At 36.9% G+C, this 21,855-nt stretch overlaps 1 protein-coding gene across 4 annotated transcripts in view; it reads left to right on the top strand.

The window, feature by feature from the left end:
* Window positions 1-21,086, top strand: part of LOC141442470 (protein Skeletor, isoforms B/C) — a 58,053-nt gene extending 36,967 nt beyond the window's left edge. The window contains exons 6-17 of one of the 4 annotated variants that reach the window (XM_074107480.1): window positions 5,548-5,748; window positions 8,223-8,243; window positions 8,407-8,499; window positions 9,196-9,326; window positions 11,037-11,149; window positions 11,611-11,819; window positions 12,388-12,529; window positions 13,277-13,309; window positions 14,456-14,579; window positions 15,119-15,249; window positions 15,863-16,026; window positions 16,573-21,086. In XM_074107480.1, the coding sequence (XP_073963581.1) occupies window positions 5,548-5,748; window positions 8,223-8,243; window positions 8,407-8,499; window positions 9,196-9,326; window positions 11,037-11,149; window positions 11,611-11,819; window positions 12,388-12,529; window positions 13,277-13,309; window positions 14,456-14,579; window positions 15,119-15,249; window positions 15,863-16,026; window positions 16,573-16,743 (1,533 nt within the window). In that variant the 3' untranslated portion in view covers window positions 16,744-21,086. The remainder of the gene's footprint in view (window positions 1-5,547; window positions 5,749-8,222; window positions 8,244-8,406; window positions 8,500-9,195; window positions 9,327-11,036; window positions 11,150-11,610; window positions 11,820-12,387; window positions 12,530-13,276; window positions 13,310-14,455; window positions 14,580-15,118; window positions 15,250-15,862; window positions 16,027-16,572) is intronic. The other 3 variants (XM_074107481.1, XM_074107482.1, XM_074107483.1) reach the window with 3 other exon arrangements.
* The last annotated feature ends 769 nt before the right edge of the window (window positions 21,087-21,855 follow it).

Raw genomic sequence — 21,855 nt, 5'->3', positions numbered from 1 at the left:
ATTAGAAGATTTATTGAGAGCTTTTAATACCGTTCAGTGCGAGATTGAGGCTAAAATAGACGAAAAAGAATTATCAAGTCAGTTAGAATATCGCGAACAATTTGAAGAACTTTATTTTAGTATTTTAGCAACGGCTAAATGTAGATTGGTTGCGAAGAGTAGCGAAATTAATTCCCAATGCACTGCGCACAGGTCAGTTTCGATTAAATTACCGGATATCAAACTACCGTCCTTTAACGGCTCTTATGATCAGTGGTTAGAGTTTAAAAATTCGTATATCACCATGATACATAAACGCGATGACCTTGACGCGATCCAAAAATTCCATTACCTAAGATCGTCGTTAAGTGATACTGCCCTACAGGTTATTAGTGCTTTAGAATTTACCGCAGCCAACTACACTCACGCATGGGACTTATTAGTGAATAGATTCCATAATAATCGTCTACTAATTCATAATCACGTGAAATCACTGTTTACGCTGCAAACTATTCAACAGGAATCGCCTGCGCAGATTAGAAAATTGATAGACACCGTTAATAGAAATTTACGAGCTTTAAAAACGATTGGGGAACCAACCCACTCGTGGGATACCCTCATTATTTATTTAATAGTTACTAAATTAGATTCATCCACTGAAAAAGAATGGGAGAATCATAAAGGGTCTATCAATTCTGATGAAAAGCGCGGTGACTCATCGTTGAAGTTGGATGATTTGCTTTTATTTTTAAAGAACAGAGCCGACACTTTAGAAATGATTAACGTTAGTTCCAAACGGTCTAATCAAACGTTTAAATTTACTCACGTTCACGAAGGCAAATCATTCAACAACAATTTAAATAAGAATCATAATAAATCACAATATGTTCATAGCTATGTAACCGCACAGAATAATAAGCGATTAGAGAAACAAATACGTTTTTGTGCAATGTGTGACGAGAAACACGCACTTTATACTTGCGTTCGTTTTTTAAACCTACCTGTCCGAGATAGAATAAAATTTGTAGAAAATAAGAAATTGTGTTCCAACTGCTTACGATCAGGTCATTCTATTTCGGACTGCACATTCGGTTCTTGCAGGCAGTGTCAGCAAAGACACAATGGTTTGTTGCACTTAGATAACATTTTAGTTACACAGTCCGCCGAACATTCGCATCAACTGACGGTTAGCGACAACCATCCGACTACGTCTGCCACGTTCCATACCAAATGCGATCTTAATGCGACAGAAATTACGGGCGATAATAGTGTGCAAATCAAGACGAGTGGTTTGCAACCGGTTTTATTGTCCACCGCGGTAATAGAAATTGCTGATGCTAATAACGAGTATCATCGCGCCCGTGCGCTTCTTGACAGCGGTAGCCAGCATTGTTTTATTACTGACAAATTATGTAAGCGATTAAATCTTTCTTTAATACAGTCCACTATTCGAATATCTGGAGTAGGAAAAACGGTTACTAACTCCAGTCATTTATGCGATATTAATTTACGATCAAGGTCATGCGATTACAAGACACAACTTAGGTGTTTTATTTTGCCTTGTATCACATCTATGTTGCCTACGGAGCACGTAGATTTAAATACCTTATGCTTGCCGAGTAACATAATGGTATCTCTTGCAGACCCTACGTTTAACGTACCGTCAGACATAGACGTTTTGATAGGCGCGGATAAATTCTGGGAATTGCTAGATGGAGAAAGAATTCGATTGACATGCGGACCTTATTTACTAAACTCTAAATTAGGTTGGTTAATATCAGGTAGCATTGGAGAAATTCATATGAAAAATGAGGTTCAATGTAACTTCAATCAAACGTTAGATTCAGATTCGTTAGATATGCGTATGAGAAAATTTTGGGAACTAGAAGAGGTACCTAAAATAATTATTAAACCGCTCACAACAGATGAGCTTAAATGCGAAGAGATTTTTCGTACGACGACTGTACGCGATAAAGACGGTAGATTCTGTGTACGACTACCTCTCCGAGAACCAGCGACTTCACTCGGAGACTCGTACAAAATAGCTGAAACGCGATTTAAAAATTTAGAACGTAAATTCGAACGTTTACCGCTGTATAAAAAATTATACAGTGAATTTTTACACGAATATATCGAGTTAGGTCACATGACTCGTATTGAAACTTTTGATGCGCCTTATTTTGTATTCACGCACCACGGCGTACTCCGCGAAAGTACAACGACGCGCCTACGCGTTGTATTTAACGGTAGTGTGAAAACGAGTACTAATAAGTCACTTAATGACATTCAGTATACGGGTCCTATACTTCAAAATGATATTTTTTCGATTTTATTGCGGTTCCGACAGTATAAGTACGTAGCATGTGCAGACGTTGAGAAAATGTTCAGACAAATACTTGTACAGTCGGACCAGCGAAACCTACAGCTGATTCTTTGGCGAGATCATCCCTCACACAAATTAGATACTTACCAGCTCAACACCGTGACTTATGGCACTTCTTCGGCGCCTTATCTCAGCATGCGTTGCCTTAGAGAGCTAGCACGATGCTGTGATGATCCTGAGGTCTCAAAAATAATAACCGAAGATTTCTATGTCGATGATCTAATTACCGGTGCAGATAACGCCGAAGTGCTGTTTAATACTTGCGAGAAGATCTCTCAAGTTCTACATTCCGGTTGTTTTCCACTCAGAAAATGGACGTTTAATTACGACGTGACATCGATCGATTCCAAAGAATTATGTTTAGGTGAACATAAACAAAATAAAACTCTCGGGTTAGGTTGGTTGTGTAACAGTGATGAGTTACCTACGCTTCACAACAGAAATCGCCAAAACGTCTAACTTAACAAAACGGGTAATGTTATCGGTTATATCTCAAATTTATGATCCACTCGGTTTATTAGCACCAGCAGTTATTATTTCAAAAATGATGATTCAAAAATTGTGGCTATGTAAAATCGGTTGGGACGACCCCGTACCTAAAGACGTAATTAGTACTTGGAATAATTTTATTCAGACATTAGATTGTTTACAAAATATACGAGTTCCGCGTTTTGCACGAAGTGAACACACACAACATACGGAACTTCACATATTTACGGACGCATCCCAAGTCGCGTTTGGTACATGCGCCTATGTCCGTACTTATGATGAAAATTCGTTAGTATCGGTGAAATTACTCTGCGCTAAAAGTAAGGTAGCTCCATTAAAAGCCGTTAGCATTCCTAGACTGGAGCTCTGTGGTGCATTAACTGGTGCGAGACTTTATAACAAAATTATACAATCCCTCAGGTTAAAATTTGATCGTGTTTATTTTTGGACGGATTCCACAATAGTTATCGGTTGGTTACGAATGTCTCCGCACCTCCTTAAACAGTTTGTGCAAAACAGAGTTACAGAAATCAATGAGCTAACCGGTGACTCAGTTTGGTACCATGTGAACGGTAAAGAAAACCCGGCAGATTTTGTATCTAGAGGTCTGGAATTGAACGCGCTAAGTAAAAGTCATTTGTGGTGGTACGGACCGTTATTCCTACAAAATAAATATGAAAATTTAGTTAAAAACGGTTGCATTTCCGTGGAGCGCGAGCTACCAGAACTTAAGTCTCAAACCGCCGCATTAACCAACGTAGATAACGCCCTATTTGATTTCAATATTTTCAATAGATATTCGAGTTTTAACAAATTAAAAAGAATTTATGCCTATTTACTTAGATTCATAACAAATGCCCGAGCGCAGCGTAAACAGCCCCGCCAAACCGGTTCTCTCTCAGTTGACGAGCTCCGCGCATCCAAGTGCACGCTTATTACCATTGCACAAAAACAAATGTTTTCGCACTTATATTCCGCGTTAGACAATAATTTACCTATCCCCGTTAAGCGGAACTGTAATATTTCGGGACTTCACGTATTTATGGACGAAAATAAAGTGATTAGAGTCGATGGTAGATTGTCCAATGCGAGTGAATTTAGTTACAGTAAAAAATATCCAGTATTATTGTGCAGCAAACATCGTTTCACTTTGTTATTGTTTAGAGACAAACATAAGCGGCTACTACATGCCGGCCCGCAGTTATTATTAAGTACAGTGCGCGAGTGTTGGTGGCCAATAGGCGGTAGAAATCTTGCTAGGAAAATAGTGAGGCAGTGCGTTACTTGTACACGTATGAAAGGTAACACTTTAGCTCCGATTATGGGTAACTTGCCCGCTGAACGATTGCATCCAGGTTATCCGTTTATGTATTGCGGTGTCGATTATGCCGGCTCTGTATGGATTTTAAACCGTAAAGGACGTGGTAGTGCATTGGTGAAAGGTTACATTTGTTTGTTTGTTTGTTTGTTTCGTGACGCGCGCCGTGCATTTGGAATTAGTTTGTAGTCTTTCAACACATGATTACATTTTAGCATTAAAACGATTTATTGCACGTCGTGGTAAACCATCAGAAATTCATTCTGATAATGGTAAAAATCTAGTAGGAGCACAGAAATAATTTTCATCGTCAGTATTAAATTTAGGCTCATTTTACCCTATAGTCCTCACTGGTGGTCTGTGGTAATCAGGGATACGCAATTGTAAACATCATTTCCGTAGAATTATAGGCAACGCTCGATTGACGTTCGAAGAATTCACAACTGTTTTAACTTCTATCGAAGCTGTACTTACTAGCCGTCCCATGTCGCCCCTTTCTACCGATCCTTATGATCCTTATGACCTGACTCCCCTCACTCCTGCTCATTTCCTCATAGGAAGGCCTCTGACCGCGCCCGCCTGTGAAGACCTGACGGAGGCTGTTCCCCATCGCCTGCTGCGCTATGACAGAGACGAGCAGATGCGGCAGCACTTCTGGAGGCGCTGGTCAAAGAAATATGTTTCGGAAATGCAGACACGTACTAAGTGGAAGGCGAACACATCGAGCCTACAAGAAAATATGCTCGTTTTAATAATGGAAGACAATTTGCCACCCTTGAAATGGCGTCTCGGTCGAATCGTGCGGACATATTCAGGAAAGGACGGCGTATCGCGTGCAGCTGAAATACGAACGGCAACGGGAACAATCCAGATGACGTTTTCGAAGATCTGCCCGCTGCCAGTGCAATCATCTGACAGCGTAGACGTGCCCAGCAACGTGTGAGGTCGTTGGAAGTCGAGTCTTCCAAGGCCGGCGGTATGTTAACGCATCGCATCGCATCGCAGCGCCATCTAGCAGAGTACGCAATGTACTATCAACGGACGTAACAAGGAACGCAAGTCGATAAAGCAGCAAGCGCCGCGCACGCCGCGGCCCTGCTGCCCCTCTCCCCCCCTGGTGCTTTATAAGCTCCACTTTTAAACTGTATCGAGTCATTCTCACTAATTTTTCACTTTTGTAAACCTATCGTAACGAAGACACAATAAATTAATTATTTATATTTAAATAAAAAGAATCATTCTGCCCGAGTTGCACCCTAGACCTCACTATAGGCAGGCTAGAAAGAAAGGAGAAAGGAGCGCAAGAATTCCGAAGCTGATCGACCCGTAAGATCCTCAACACTCAGTAACATTAACACATAACCTCCAACCATTCCAGGTGCCAAGCGAGAGCGGCTCCTTGAACCCCCTCCGAGGCTACCAAGGGGAGGACATTGAGATCCAGCTGCCAGGCAAGCTGACAGCTTATGACGTCGACTGGCTCGCGGTCTGGTGTGTGGAGTACCGGCACAACTTCGGCCACGTCTACATCCCTAAGGATTTGGACGTACCACCGGCGCTGGGGCAGACTAAGATCACTGTGAGTAAAGGGATGGGGCAGAGTAAGGTCACTGTAAGTAAGGGGATGACTTCGACATACCACCGGCGCTGGGGCAGACTAAGATCACTGTGAGTAAAGGGATGGGGCAGAGTAAGATCACTGTGAGTAAAGGGATGGGGCAGAGTAAGGTCACTGTAAGTAAGGGGATGACTTGGACATAACACCGGCGCTGGGGCAGACTAAGACCACTGTGAGTAAAGGGATGGGGCAGAGTAAGATCACTGTGAGTAAAGGGATGGGGCAGAGTAAGGTCACTGTAAGTAAGGGGATGACTTGGACATAACACCGGCGCTGGGGCAGACTAAGACCACTGTGAGTAAAGGGATGGGGCAGAGTAAGGTCACTGTAAGTAAGGGGATGACTTGTACACAAAAGATCCCAATGGGTGAAGTGTATCCGTAAATACCCCTAATAATAGGGTAATAAGGGGATGGGAAACCCTGATGTGGTAGGCAAGGTCGACGGGAAAATACCACGTGGTCCTAGTGAAGTATCTCACGGGCCTGGCTGTTACAAAGGCACTAATGGCTGCCGAAGATAGAAAAACATGACCACGACCTGCAGAAATGAAGATACCGACGAAAAAAAGGGGATGGGTCAGACGAAGATCACTGTAAGGGGGTGAGTTATACACAAATGATACCTGTGGGCTGTGGGTTAGGTCGAAGTATATCCGTAAGGACCCTTAATAATAAGATAATAAGGGGATGCCTGGGGCAGACTTAGATCACTATAATAAGTAACGGGATAGGTTATACAACTAACCTAACCAACAAAAAGTTGGAAAACCCCCGACTTTGTCACTTCAAAGTTTAATATCTCAAAAACGGTTGAACCGATTTTGATGAAACATTCTAAGAACATGGGGGAGACCTTTGCCCAGCAGTGGGACACCTCTATAGGCTTCTTAAGAATAATAATAATAATATGTTTAAGAACCATCGCTAGAAAACCTGCTTTCAAATAAAAAAATCGCATTCAAATCGGTCCACCCGTTTAAGAGCTACGGTGCCACAGACAGACACACAGCGGTCAAACTTATAACACCCCTCTTTTTGCGTCGGGGGTTAAAAAAGATCAATATAGATCGAATTAAATTTGTAAGGATCGTAATAATAAGGTAACAAGGGGATGGGGCAGACTAAGATCACTTTAAATAAGGGATGGGGCAAAGATGGGGCAGATTATGATTATGATTGATTATTGAACACGTCAATGATCGCGGGCAGGCTGGACTGTGTCTACATGACACATTGTGGAAAACTAGAACAGTACATGCCCTCAGTAGTGTCATTCTGTGGTGAACTCCCTATTTATTTATTTATTGAACCTATAACTAACACTTACAAGTCAAACTAACAACATATGTGTTTAAGAAAAATGAAATAAATAGATTTTCATTTAATTGATATAAGCGTGCATTTTCGGCTTTCATTTATGTTTTTTTTAACAAGCAGCTCGGACAACCTTCTATTTTTCTTACTAATTATTTTCAGCGCAGCATGGACTAATTATTTACCTATTTTCAATAAACTTTTCAGGGAAAAAGGAAAAAGACTCCCAACCGTCGAACAACTACTGTGAAACCACAGAAATTAATTATTAAAAAACAACCTTATGTACAACCAGCACAGTATTCGGATTGGTTTCATTGGTTTTAATTAAATATCAGGAAGGAAACTAAAAAATCTAGAATAAAATCCAGCCAACCACGTTATTCCTGTTGTGCTTTAGTAGTAAGTAGGTACATGAATACTTATCTACCCCTTAATAGTTAGTAACACAAATGAAATGCTGGCCTTAGCTTAGCTTACTACTATAGGTATGACTATTAGTTATTCTGTGCCTTAGCCACTTCTTAGCCAGCTATAAATTCAATGTACCTACCTACTCTGTGTTTGCCACAGACAAAATAATATAATTTAAGTAGTCTAAGATCGTTTGTAATTTTTATGAATAATTAGTTCAAGGTTAATTACTTACAATATTCAGGGTGTAGTACTTATAGTTTACACAATTCGGCTAGTCTTACAATAAAACCAATGAAAGATACTTATCCGAAATAATAGGCACGTACTTACTTCATATTTAATTTATTGATATATATTTTTTTTATATATATTATTTACATATTTTCAAAACAACAGTCGCCTTCTTTGAGTGCGAGAAGATAAAAAATACATGGTTACAACATTAATACACAATGACCTTTAATATTAAAGTGTGATACTTTCACCAGTGATATAAGTAAGTGATAGTGAGTTGGTCGTAGCGCAGCCGGCCCATGTGTATTTTTTATCTTTGCGAAAATTGTACCAACTTACAAGACTGAATTCTACCAAAGCTACTAATGTTGCCAGTGTCTTAACCCAATAAATGTTTTCTCTTATTAACGAAAATGCTTTGTTTCTTTTTGCCTACCATAATGGGATTGGATTTATTTGTTTTAACAGCCTGCTTGGTGGTATAACCCTGTAAGTATTATTCTTTATTTTTTCTTGGAATATTATCTGTTTATATTTGTATTCATTCTTAGCGTAAAGGATTATTCGAAACGGAGAAGTAAACTAATTTTAATTTTTATTGTACCTATATTTTAGAGTTAGGTATTTTTTAATTGTAAATTTAATATTACAGACAAGTTCGACAACATCTCAGACGCCTGCAAGCGCAAGTAATAATTGCAAAGAAATTCTAGACAAAAGGTTACAAGTTCGATGGGAATTGCAGGTAATTAAAAAAAAATCATTTTCAAGAACAATTTCTAGTTTTAATTTTTAATGCATGTAATATAAAACTCTTTGCAATATTTTTCATGCATGCAAAGACGTCTGTTTAAAAGCTTAATATTTTATTTTGAATTTTGCCATTGAAAATAATTAGATGATATCTTTCCACATCCAAGCGATTGGTCTGCAGTGAAATCTTAAGGTAAAAAAATTGTTTGTAAATGCGTTGGTTTTTTTAGCAATAAATCCGTTTATATGGTCAATTATATCAATCACTTCAAGATCACTCCTAAAGTTGCTCATACTAGTATGCTGGCACCTCTAACTATATATACTAAATAAAATACCCCACGTTATTTTGTTTAGACGAGTCTAAAATGTTACCCACAAAAAAAAAATATAATTATGACCTTTAAATAAAGGTGGTATAAGTACCACAGAGGCGAGAAAAGGTTTACGAAGTAAAACTATACAAGTAATTTTGTTTGTTTGCTACTCAGTCTTGCTAAAATAGATCGTAATTTGAACAAGAACAAAGTATACCTTTTATTTCTTAATAAATTTAACGTGAAGCTAGAAAATACCAGTTAGTTTTTCCAAAGGCATTATTGAAGAAATTAATAAAAGCAGCCTAACATCACTTGCCGACCACTGAACGATCTTTTTTGCAAGATCCTAATCGTCCCAACATTTCCAGGGGGATCAAGTACAGATAACGCTGTCTGCCCGGTTGAGGCGGGAGCAGTACATGGCGTTTGGGATCTCCGGAGCAGAAGGGCGCGCTGCCATGCTGGGGGCCGATGTGGTTGTGGCTTACTGGGATAACAGGTAACCTATGAAAAAAGTTATTTGTGATATGAGGTTGGTAAGTAAGGTTTTACAAATGAGTTGACGAGTGATAAACCCGAGCCGCAACCTTGCCAACCGTGTATCATATCATACGAGGTTTTCACTGTCTGCTTATCCTCTATATAACCAAATGTTTTTTCCTAACTAGGTTAGCTGGAAGAGCTCCTTTTTTAGGGATAAGCTCGCCTTTGTTCTCCTCTCTGTGTATTTGTATTTTTATTTTAAGTGCAATAAAGAGTTTACATACATACATACATACATACGTTTTTTAATACATTTGTGAGAAAATAGGCAATTAATAACACAAAATTGAAAAATAAAAACAAAACGCAAATTTTTACAAAAATGGCGCGTTCGTAATGCGCATGCGTAAGTTTTTTTTTATTAGGTTAAAACTAAAATTATCTGGCAAAGGTTCGAATAGAATAGCCTTCCGTATCTCAGTAAGAAATATATTATAGGCATATTCAAACGCTGTTTCCATAATTCTTTTTTATATAGAAATAGGCTTGTGTTTGACCACAATCACGCGTGATGCAAGACACAAGATGGGACACGCAATATCATATAATATTAACCCTTTACCAGGCGAAGGGATATATTCCTCCCACATCTTATATCGGCTACCGTAGTCAGGTTTTAACTCCAAACCTCTTACAAAATATTTTGTCGATCCCTGAAAATAGTATTTTATTATCTTCATTCACAACACGCTTCTTAATCGCGTAATATATCTTTGGCAGCCGTTTAGATTCACTTGAACTCTAATTTCAGTAAACTACGGAGAAATTGGAACACTTTCCTTAATTTCTATGAAACAGAAGTACATAGATCGAACAATTTTTTGATATTTTATAGATTTTGAGTGTTGAAAGGTAATGTAATCTTAAACATTGCTAAATATTCATGCATTTTTGTGTATGACCAAAATTAGGATGTGGGTTGACATTATCCCATGGCCTTATTAGAGTTTAACTGTGCGGGAGCTATTCTTCCCATGGCCCGGTAAATTGTCTTGTCGTGTCATAAAAACTCCCGTAAGTAATAAAGCTGTTTTTGTGTTCAACTTAGAGCGAATTCATGTACCTAGCTGTAAAATCTCCTTTTAAAGACTTTCCCTGAAGAATAAGATGTGGGAGGAATATATCCCTTCGCCTGATCAAGAATATAATAAGACAAAATCGAGTATGACAGTTAATTACTTAGACAGGCGATGGGATAACCGTAACCCACATTTTTATTTCTGGTTTAAAGGAATATCTCCGACTTTCGTAAATACATTTTTTACAAGGCGTTAAATACGGTTGTAACAGTATATAAAGTACGTATGAAGACACGCTAGTTCTAAGGGGCCTGGTAAAGGGTTAAATGAAATATTTAACACTGGCATATTTTCTGACTAAAGTTTAGTTTGTTTTATTTTCCTTAATTTTTTATATTGTGCCATTTTTTTCACAAATAAAATTAAATCTATACTTTATACCTTTAAACGCGCCATTCTTGTATATATTTCGGGGATTTCGGAAACGACTCCAAAGTTTTCGATGAAATTTGATACATCGGGGTTTTCGGGGATGACAAATCGATCTACTTTGGTCTTATCTCTGGGAAAACGCTTATTAACGAGTTTTAGCCCGAGCAAAGCTCGGTCGCCTAGGTACTATTACTTAAACAAAATCAACTCTCCAGGATTAAACAGCCCCGAGTAGCGGACTACACCATAACGCACTTGGCACAGTGCGACGGCGAGCGCGGAGTGTGCCCCGACCTGCGGCTGGGAGGCAGCAACGACGCTGTTCTAGGTAAGTATCTTCAACAATTTCAGACCCGTGAAACAAAGAGCCCGTGCGCGACGTATTAAAACTTAAAAGTATATCAATTCCCTTATCTTGGGCACTTGGTAACTATTAAATATTTGATAGTGTAATAAGCACGGATAGCTCACGTTTTGAATCGCGTTTCGTTCGACGTGTTCCGAGCTAATTTGGTGACCCTTCGTCCGGAGCACTTGCTCAAGAAAAGCGATGGCGCGCAGTGCGCATATTGCAGCCGCTGCCGTGGTGTGTGCTCCTGGAGGAAGGGCTACGGATTAGTCCAGCTAAACTTGATTTATGACGTGAGTTATCCGGGTTTATTTCACATCTGTCTGTCGGTCTGTCTGTCCGTCCGCGGCTTTGCTCAGAGACTATCAGCGCTAGACAGCTGTAATTTTTGATTCTTTGACGTCGGCGTAAGCTAGTTAAAAATAATCCGTGTGTTCCAGTATCAGGTCAACAGAAGAACGGTGTGACAACCATCACGTACCGCCGACCACTAGCCGCCAAAGAGTCTCAGAAGGACAAGGAGGTGCTCACGTCGCGGTCTCAGTCGGTGATCGCTGCCTTCGGACCTCTCAACTCGCGCTATGAGGCCAACGCACATTCCTTCATGGACACCACTAGGAATGACGTTCAGCTGGACTTTGGTGCTCAGGTAATACAACTAATATTATAAATGTGAAACTTTACAAGTGTATTGATTGCTTGTTTACTCTAAAACGGCTGAATAGATTTGGTATGTTGATAGCAAGATCTCGGAATAATAAATAGGTAGACTGCTTCTTTTATCTACGGTGGATGTAAAATCCCGAAATTTGGACGGCTCTTCACACAGCGTAAAAGTATTTTTTATGTAACAACTCGAAATTTCATTTCCAAATATTACAAAGTAATTAATCGACCTTTTACGGAATCTATTTGAAAACGCTCGCGTTAAAAATGTTCGCTGCTAGTGTAAAATGCTACACGTAAAAATGCCCTTGACGGCCTTTTTATGTATAGGTATGTAGAACAAAATATTTGTATTTTTATTCATCATCATCATCATCCCAGCCTATATACGTCCCACTGCTGGGCACAGGCCTCCTCTGATGAGAGGGTTTGGGCCGTAGTTCCCACGTGGGTCCAGTGCGGACTGGGAACTTTACACACACCATTGAATTGCTTTTTTATTTTCAAAATTTAGATTTATTTCTTATGACGTAATCCTTCCGTTATTCTAGAATGACAACACGTGCTTGGGCCTGGCGGAGCTGGACGCGGAGGGCCCGGCGCCGTGGCCGCCGCGCGTGCTGGCCGGCCTCACCAACTTCACCGCCCGCATCGGGCCCGCCGGTGGCCGCCGAGGGTACACGCCCATCACTGGTATGATCAGCAACCATAGATCCAATATACTGTTAATTTAGCAGGTATTATTATAGACAGATGACAAAGGAGGCGGAATAATTAAGCATTTTTGTAAGGTCAATTTTCGCAATCGGAGGGTTGTGGTCAAACCTCGATCAAACCTTGGTCAATAACTTGACCTAATAAGTAACTATTCGTAAAAACTTCGAATTATAAAAAATTTTCCACGCAACCCTCGTGCCATTGTGTGTGTGTGTGTGTTAAAATAAAATAATGAATGTTAATTTTTTTAAACGTCCATAATTATTTGTAGCAAAAAAAGAGGAAAGAAACCAGTTTCGAATCGGATGGTTCTCTAGCGATTGCCCAAATTTTGTGTGCAGTAATAATTATCCGTCATTTAAATTTATTTTATCACAAAATGATTTATTTCTGAACCATTGCCAGTAATAAAAACTAACATATCGTAATCCAATGCACGTAAGACAATATTGCAGTAAGTCTCGAAAACTGCACGGTGTCATACTTTTGTAATAGGTAATATTGAGTAATAATAATATTTTATGACACGACACGGCGCGGTGCTTTTAACACTTCCGCCTCCTCCTCAGAAAAAAATGAAAGACACAAATTGTTCATACAAAATTATTGCTATGTTCGAGAATGTGACAGTTACAATGATATTTCCGACCTCTTTGCATTGCTACTCCTTATATTCTTAAGAATACATTTTTTCTCATCACTGTATATCTTTTTTACAAGCAGACAATGATATAAGTAAAGGATTTTTGCCGTATGGTAACTATTATTGACCCTTTTATCCTGACTTTTATTCGTAGATTTCCTTTTTTCCTCTAATTATTTTGAAATAAGTACTTACTTTCAACATATGTGCTTAAATTTAATTAAAAAGTATATTATGCGTGTACTACTTATAGTCAGTCAACTTTAACAAAAAAGTGAATTTAAAAACAATTTTAGTATGGCAACACACAACTATTCATTCTATATTCGCACATCCTATTTGTTATAGGGTTTCGTACCCAAAGATACTAAATGACTGTATCTGCTAACCGATGTTGTTATGTAATATCGTCCATAATGGTTGACGTTCCATACGTGTTTTTTTTTGCTCATAGTGTCATGTACTTGTAGTTATTTAGTATCTATGCGGCAATCACATGAAGTCGATCTCCGTATCTAACATGTAGTGAGCACAACATTACAGTGTCTAAGAACACTGTACCTAGTTAGTCGAACCACAGTTGGACAAATCAAATCCTGGCCTGACTTGTTAAGGTTTAATTATTCGAAAATGGTTAAACTGAGTAAATAATAATAATAATAATATCGTTTCGGCAAACGGTCTAATAGCGAAGAGTCTTGACCAACATCTCAATAGACTCTCGCTAGATGGCTGGATCAAGAGCCAGATACAGAAGGCGGTACTTCTGGACACGGCACGCATCGTCCGGAGGTTCCTCACTCTGCGGCCCTGACCACCGGTAGCTTGGGCCCTGCCCCGTTACCGGCGGCAAACTAGGTTAGGTTTTTATAATATTTTTATTTTGTATATACTTTTCTGTATTTTACTTTTTATAACTATTATAAAAACCTAATCCTAAGAATGAAAAAATAAATTAAGAAAATAATAATATAAAATGTTGCCATACATTCTTCCGGAATGTAACTTGATTTGCGAACTACTTTCCGCTGGCGTTAGTGTGGTCGACGACGTTCGTTAGTCGAGCTAATGTGAAAGAAGTAGTGTAATTGCCGCAGAATTGGTCATTATATATCAGATAATATAGCTTGAGTTCTAGAATAGCTGTCACTTCCGTAAAACAATCGAAAAATTACGAAAAGGAAAGGCAGCTCTTACAGAGCTCAAACCTTGTTTAAACTGAATACAAACAGCAAGCAGCAATTAATTATCTTTACCAGGTCATCCATCGTGGGGCATCGCGTGGTACATCAACGACCAGTTGATCCCGGAAATTTATGTGGAGCGCGGAAAGACGTATACCTTCACTGTCGAGGGGGGAGAGGATCGGACCAATCCTGCCAAGTAAGTTGTATATCGCGTAGTTTTAGTTTTTTAAACTGCTAGAAAATAGAAAAAGGTGCCAAACCATACAGCCAGGTCTTAATTATTTTTTTACATTTTATATCAAGCCAAGTTGTAGTCAATTATCCACGAGACAATTGTATAAGATGTAAAGTATAAAAGGCATTAAGCTTCATCTTTAGAAAATGACACAGGAAGGTGTTACCCCAAGACATTGTCAAGATGTAGCGGGCGCGCCATAAACGTATTGAAGGGGAACAGCTATACTTCGTTTTTTTAAGCATTAGAAAGAAGTTAAGCGATCTTTATGCGTCTTTTGAATGAAAAAAACCTTTGAAAAATAAATCACAGCAAATGTGTAACAATTAGCAAGGACATATGATCATTTTCATGCTTTTGCTATTATAAGTAATAGTAACTGTTTTTTAAAAACGTTTTTCAATTTAAATACCCCTCAAGATTATACCCATTTATTTAATGCTAAAAAAACGAAGTATAGTTACAAATAAACAAAAGCTAACATTGCTTTCACATTTCAGGTTCCACCCGTTCTACATCAGCGACTCTTCGGAGGGAGGTTTCGGTCAAAAGAAGGAGGAGGACCAGCGCAAACAGCGGCTTTTCGCCGGTGTTGCTTTTGACAACGAGGGATATCCGTATCCTACTGCTGGTAATCTATTGTCGTCAATATTATTTGATTGATTTTGGCTTAAATTTTCGAAGGTCCATATCAAACTACCCTCATACTTTTTACGTATTATAAGTACGAAAGGATCTATTTAATAATCTACGAATACGAACTTTTCCGACAAAATACGATGGTAATGTATTATTCACAACACAACATCTGTACTCTGTATCTTTACGCTCATGACGCTGTCTTGAATTTTGGTAAGGAGACAACTCAAGATCCTAGAAAAGAGAGCGTATAAAATCTTACTAGTATCATAAATGTGAAAGTGTGTAAAGATGTTTGGATGTTGTTCCTCAACCATGTCTAAACCGCTCAATCGATTTAGATGAAATTCGGTATGCAGATAGTTTGAGTCCCGGGGAAGGACATAGAGGATAGTTTTTATCCCGGAAAATTGGATAGTACCCGCGGGTTGGCTTTAAACGAATACAACGCGGACAGCTAGTGCCTAAATAAAGATTTAAAAAATAACGGACGAGATACATAGGTAATGTTCATTTGTAATAATATAATTTTCGGTTAGAAGAACTTTTATGATCGTGTAAACTACAGTTGACCATCGCCAACTATTACATTTTTGTTTCTGCAGTGGGCCGTTACTGTGAGTGGACACACAAGACTACCGACATGTCAGCCGTATCAGAATCGTTCGAAGCGTACATGAAAACTCTGCAGCTCGAGTGCAATGAGGGAGAACCCGCCATTCTTACCTGGACCGTGGCGCAGGAGACGCCCGATTTAGTCTACTATCAGGTAAGTATTTATTATATCAAAGCTGCTATAAATCAAATTTAACAGATATCTGATAATTCTCAGGGTTTCCCAGGTAAAATATGATAATATATCTTGCAATTTTAAACTTTGTTTTAGAGTTCCATAGACGTAGTGAGGGTGATTTTTTTCTCATCCAACCTTGTAGTGTGGGTGGAGTATCGTTGGATAAGGTCTTTAAAACCATTTTGGGTTTACTCAAATGATTTTTCGATTCAGTGATGTGTTTGCAAAATATTCAACTTTAAAGTGCAAATTTTCATTGAAATCGAGCATTCCCCCATCAGGATGGTAGTAAGTATATCAAACTAACAAGGAAAACTATAACGGTTAAGTTTTCTTGAGAATTATTAATTAATTTCTTCGTACGCTACGGAACCCTATTTCGGGCGTGTCCAACACGCTCTTGGCAGGTTTTTCAATCTTTCTTTTGGGAGTACTGATTGAATACAATGTCCTTGCTATTCCTTGGCCAAAATAAGGAAAGTTTAAATGCCTTAGATTTTAAAATGTTCTATTTTTTTCAAGTGCTACACACACAACAATCTGGGCTGGAAGATACACGTCGTTGATCCGGGAACGTCAGTGCCGTTTCCGGGCGATCAAACAGCTGACTTCAATGCTGCAACAGTATTACTACCGACAGTGACAGCAATACTTACCATATTGACAGTTCTCCGCAATATAGCGTCGAGATAAGAATACATAGAATAAATAGCGAGCTCTGTTTAAAAGACTGTATAATGAGACAGATTTTGGTTGTTTCTTAAGATTGTCGCTACATAATAATCTTGATGGAGAAATGAGGAGCTAATATAAATCGGTTGTTGGGGATACAACAAACGTCGCTGGGATAAAATATGTTTTTTTTTTGTTAAATGAGAATGTGCTGAAAACAGCACATCACATTTCCAGCAATAGCATAAGAATGTATTTGTTGGACATGTGATAATATAATTGTTGGGCAAAACAAAACAGAGCTCGCACGAATTTATGTACAGGTGTTTAAAAATTGGGTAAATAATGTCAATCAACATTATATCAATTCCATATCACTATAAATGTCATTTTGTGCATCTACCTTTACGAGTTAGCTTCAAAGTATAGATGATATCTAAATCTACATTGATCTAATTAGGTATTTTAAGAATAAACGTTATAAATCTATGTATTTACATTTTATGGAATTGATTGAGGAAGATTTTGGCTTGACAATTAAAAAGATGATATTAAATATGAAATGCCACACTAGAAACATTGACAATAAAATTTGGCTTGAAAACTAAACATAAGTAATTAAAATAATTTTTAGGTGCATACCATAATGCTTGACAATATTATTAGATTTTTAAAACTTTTGTATATCGACTATACTTTTATTATTATTAAGTACCTACCTACTATTGTTAGAAGGGATACTAGTATAATTGTATGACAATAATAATATTTCGTACTTTCATGAAGATTGTGGCAGTTATGCACAAATTAAGCCTTTGGAAATTTTTAAACACAATAAAAAATTTCAAAAGCAATAATTTAACAAGTTTTTTTATTATAAAATGAATTAAGAATAATATTTATCAAATAACTGACAAGAGAACTTAATTTTACCGGACCTTCGCACCATGTTATTAATACATACTGGAAACGAGTGACAATAAGCTTCGTCTATTAGGTATTAAGAATAATAAAAATGTTAAAAATTATGAATATTCCAAATATCGATGGATATTTTGAATAAAATAAACTAATAACTGTCGTACAGATTTTATATTTATGACGCTTGTACGTAGTAGGTATTGTATTTGCTAAAACTGAACATGGGACAATAATATGAATTGTTAAGTCTAGCTTCTAATTTAATTTACTACTAGTTATTACAGAAATTTTGGCAAATAATATCCAAGGAACATACTAGAGATCGCATAAAACTGTCATGTGTCATTGTCGTTTTAAAAGTAATGGAGATTCTCTAATACGTAATTAAACGTGCATTCAAACATTGAAAATAAACAGTGTTTTTACTTTTTGCAATGGCACGAAAGAATCACAACGCCTAAAAAAAAAAGAAAAAGATTTTGAGATATTTGCTTGTTCCATTCCAACATCTTTATATGAATTGTAAAGATCTTTTATATAAGTAAGATGTATAACTTACTTTACATTATTGGATGGCCTCCGACCATTCTAATAGAGTTTTTTACAAGTAAAAATTTGTTTAAGTCATCCAACGTAGATTATAATCGGCACAAAGACAGAACGTAGTTTAGCTGTAGTTAAAATTCAAGGTTACCAAATCAGTAAAAGTTGTTTTTCCTAAGAGGTTCTTTCTAATATTTTATCAATAAATTTAGAAATTTTCGATGTACTGAATGTTAATCTGACAATAAATTTTTAAATCGTCAGTAATGTCTAAAATAGAATTATTTATGTTGTATGTGAAGAACACTATTTAGATAATGGTTTTCAGATCAACCTTTACCTACTAGATACAAATATGCATATTGTAAAGTAATTTGAAAACAATAAATACTAGAGAGTAATTATAAATAATTTTACACTTTGTAGACGTAGTTGTTGGAGCACAAATTTCTGTTAATTGTAAGATTTTTAACAATAAGTAGTTAATGGAAATTCATAAATGATACGAACAATGGTTTTCAATTAAAATCAAAGGCATGTGTTTTATATTGTGAAGATTTTGTGCCTCATGTGCAGAAATAAGTCTTTAAAGTTACTACGGCAATACGGTGCTTAGTTATTACACGTCAGCCTGAAGAAAAGGGTTAATTTTATTTTAGACTCAATTTAAATATTACGTTAAAAAGTTAGGTTTCAGTTTTAAGTTCTACCATCGAGACCACAATTTAATAAGTAATATCAAGGGAATATATTTCAGCCTAAGGCAATACAAAATAATTTAATATTATTATGCAAAATGTGATGTTTCTCTATCGTTCACTTTCTTGTTATTTCTAAAAAACTGTTTTCGTTCATGACAATATTTAGACCTCTGAGGCATGGTATCAGTGTTGGTTGGTGTCAACCTTGATGCTCAAAAAACCGGTCAAGTTACCGTACTTAACAGAATCCATAACTCAAGCTTATTAACTAACAAGTATCAATTTATTCTTCTTTAATGACACTTCACTTTGGAGTCAAAAATTATATTTTCCATCCAGACATTGATTCCACAAATGGTCGATTCACAAATTGTAAATTTGTACCTAATCAAAAAGAAAACCGTTTAATGTGATATACTATAAATTAATAATGTTAGATTTTTTTTCATTACTTATCTATGCGTATTTTAATTTTAATGCACGGTACCCTAACCGTGAGTTGCATCAAGTTATTGTAATGATCACCAATGATTTATACACAAATCGCTTTGTACCAAGTTACTTTAACCAAACTCAATGTCAAGAGTGGTTAAAGTAACTGGGTGCAACTTACACTAAAAACAACATGGACAAATACTACCACTTGCCCTGACCTGACCGACTTGGCCGGTCTTGTTCACATATTTTTCGACACCTAATTATTCTCTTTGATAGTGATTGTTTCTTTTTATTGGTTTCTTTTTTAAATATAAATTGCTCATTTTATTTTTAAAATCACTGGAGGCAGGTGGACAGTACGATTTTTTACAGAATACCAAATTTGAAATATGGACAAATCAAAGATGTCGAAGATTAAGTATGTCGACACTTCACTAACTTTTCGCTGATTCTTCATGTTCAAACTTTTGTATAGAAGATTCTTATGTGTAAAGATGTCTTTGACATCGACTGTACAAGCTCTTTTAGTCATGGCTGCGCTTGAAATTGTATTCAAATACCAAATTTATTTCTAAGATTACCAAATTCTAGCCAGCAAAATAATCTGCATCACATATGGTATTGTGGTGGTTTAAGTTTTCAGATCAGTACAGAGTTGCGTCATCCAAGGCGTGAAGTGCCTGAAGTACCTACGCCTGAGTCTCATATTTGCCTCAAATGTTACCATTATAAGTCAATAATATAGCTCCTTGGTGTGACCTGACCACCAAAACACAAAATAGTGAAGTTTAATTTCAGTAACAATTAGAATAAACAGATTTAAAGAGTATTGTTACAATATTACTTTCAAAGGATTTTTTCATTTCGGCACTCACTGAATGTTTTTAGCAGTACAGTCGAGTTCATAAACTTCTGAGCAAAAGTTTGATTCTGATTCTACGCCGTTGACAATAGTCGTGTTCAGATATTTTTGCTCATAACTTTATGAACTCGACTGTACATAATGTTTTGTAGACGTTATATTTCACTGAATATCTGATAACTCGTTAAACATAAGCCTTATATTATACAAATGTTTCGTGATATTGCTCAGAACGTATTGACGTGGACAATAAAATTAATATGAATATTGTGATTTTGCTTCTTTACAGCACATAATTTGATTTTAAAGTGAAATTAGTACTTAGCTCAATATCGAGTATGGAAAACCAAAATGAACGCTGATGTTCGACCTGGCGGGGATACTTCTTCAGTGGCTCCAAATACCAATTTTTGCTGCAAGAACCTATTTTTTTACATAACAGTTTAAAACTGAGACAACTACTGGGAATATTTGTGAATGTTATACCAATAAATAATGATAATAAGTAAAAATACTTCAATTGCCTTCAGAAGAGCATTATTACTATACACAATAATATTACTTAGTTTTTTTGTTTAAACTTAAATGATTTCTTAATCATATATAATTTTTGAATTGATGTGTTATACTTCAATCGGGGTCATTGCCCCTTGACAAGGTACCTACGCACACTCGACTCATAAAGCTAAAGCAGTATTTAACCTGAACTCTCACTCAATAATCTTTTAGTAACTTACCTTATCTATTTTGCTTTAGAACAGTTCTTTGTTGTAGTTGTATATAAAAAATCTAAGGTCAAATTCCATTTTGTAAAAAGCAGCTGTTTCAACTATTTATTGCTGTTATCTTGTGTAATTTAAAATAACTTTGACAATAAAAACCTTTTCTTAAACTATATATGTGTTTTATTTATCACTAGTTTACCCGCGGCTCCGCACGCGTAAACTATTCGATCTGGTTGTTACAATTAAAATTCCGGGATTTTATAAAATTCCCCTGGGAATTCCCAAAAATGATATCGTGGTCTTCAATGTGGTGTGGTTGTGTTAAGAACAACTACCCAAATTTCAATTCTAACCCGGCGGTAGCATTTTCAAGATTTTATCCCTATACCGTGGGAATATCGGGATAAAAAGTAGCCAATAAGACATTCCAGACGTCCAGCTATCTACGTACCAAATTTCATCTAAATGTGTCCATCCGTTTTAGCGTGAAGGAGTAACAAACACACACACACACACACGCACAAACTTTCGCATTTATAATATGAGTAGGATTTATAATATTAGTAGTATTAGCCCGTAGCGGTTTCGCTTACCTACGGCCCACGGTATCTTCTCACATTCGAAATAACATGGGTGTAGTTTATATCATATAAATATTTTTTAGAATTGGTTTTGTAGTTCTTATACCTATTATAATTTAACCCTTATGATAAATACATATTAAATATCCAAGACCCGAAAAAAATAATATTATAATTTAATAAGTAATAATTTTATAAATAATAACTTATTATAATTACCTTATACATAAGTTATGTAGAAGAATAAATAAATAAACAAATTTTACATGTCCAACATAATTATTACAAGCACGAACCTGTTATCTGCCACTTCAACTACTTCTAGCGGGAACTTAGAGATTTTTGCAGTGGTAGCTCATGTG

Source organism: Choristoneura fumiferana, chromosome 25, assembly GCF_025370935.1.
Source record: "Choristoneura fumiferana chromosome 25, NRCan_CFum_1, whole genome shotgun sequence".
Classification (NCBI taxonomy): domain Eukaryota; kingdom Metazoa; phylum Arthropoda; class Insecta; order Lepidoptera; family Tortricidae; genus Choristoneura; species Choristoneura fumiferana.
This window is presented reverse-complemented; position numbering and strand designations above follow the sequence as displayed.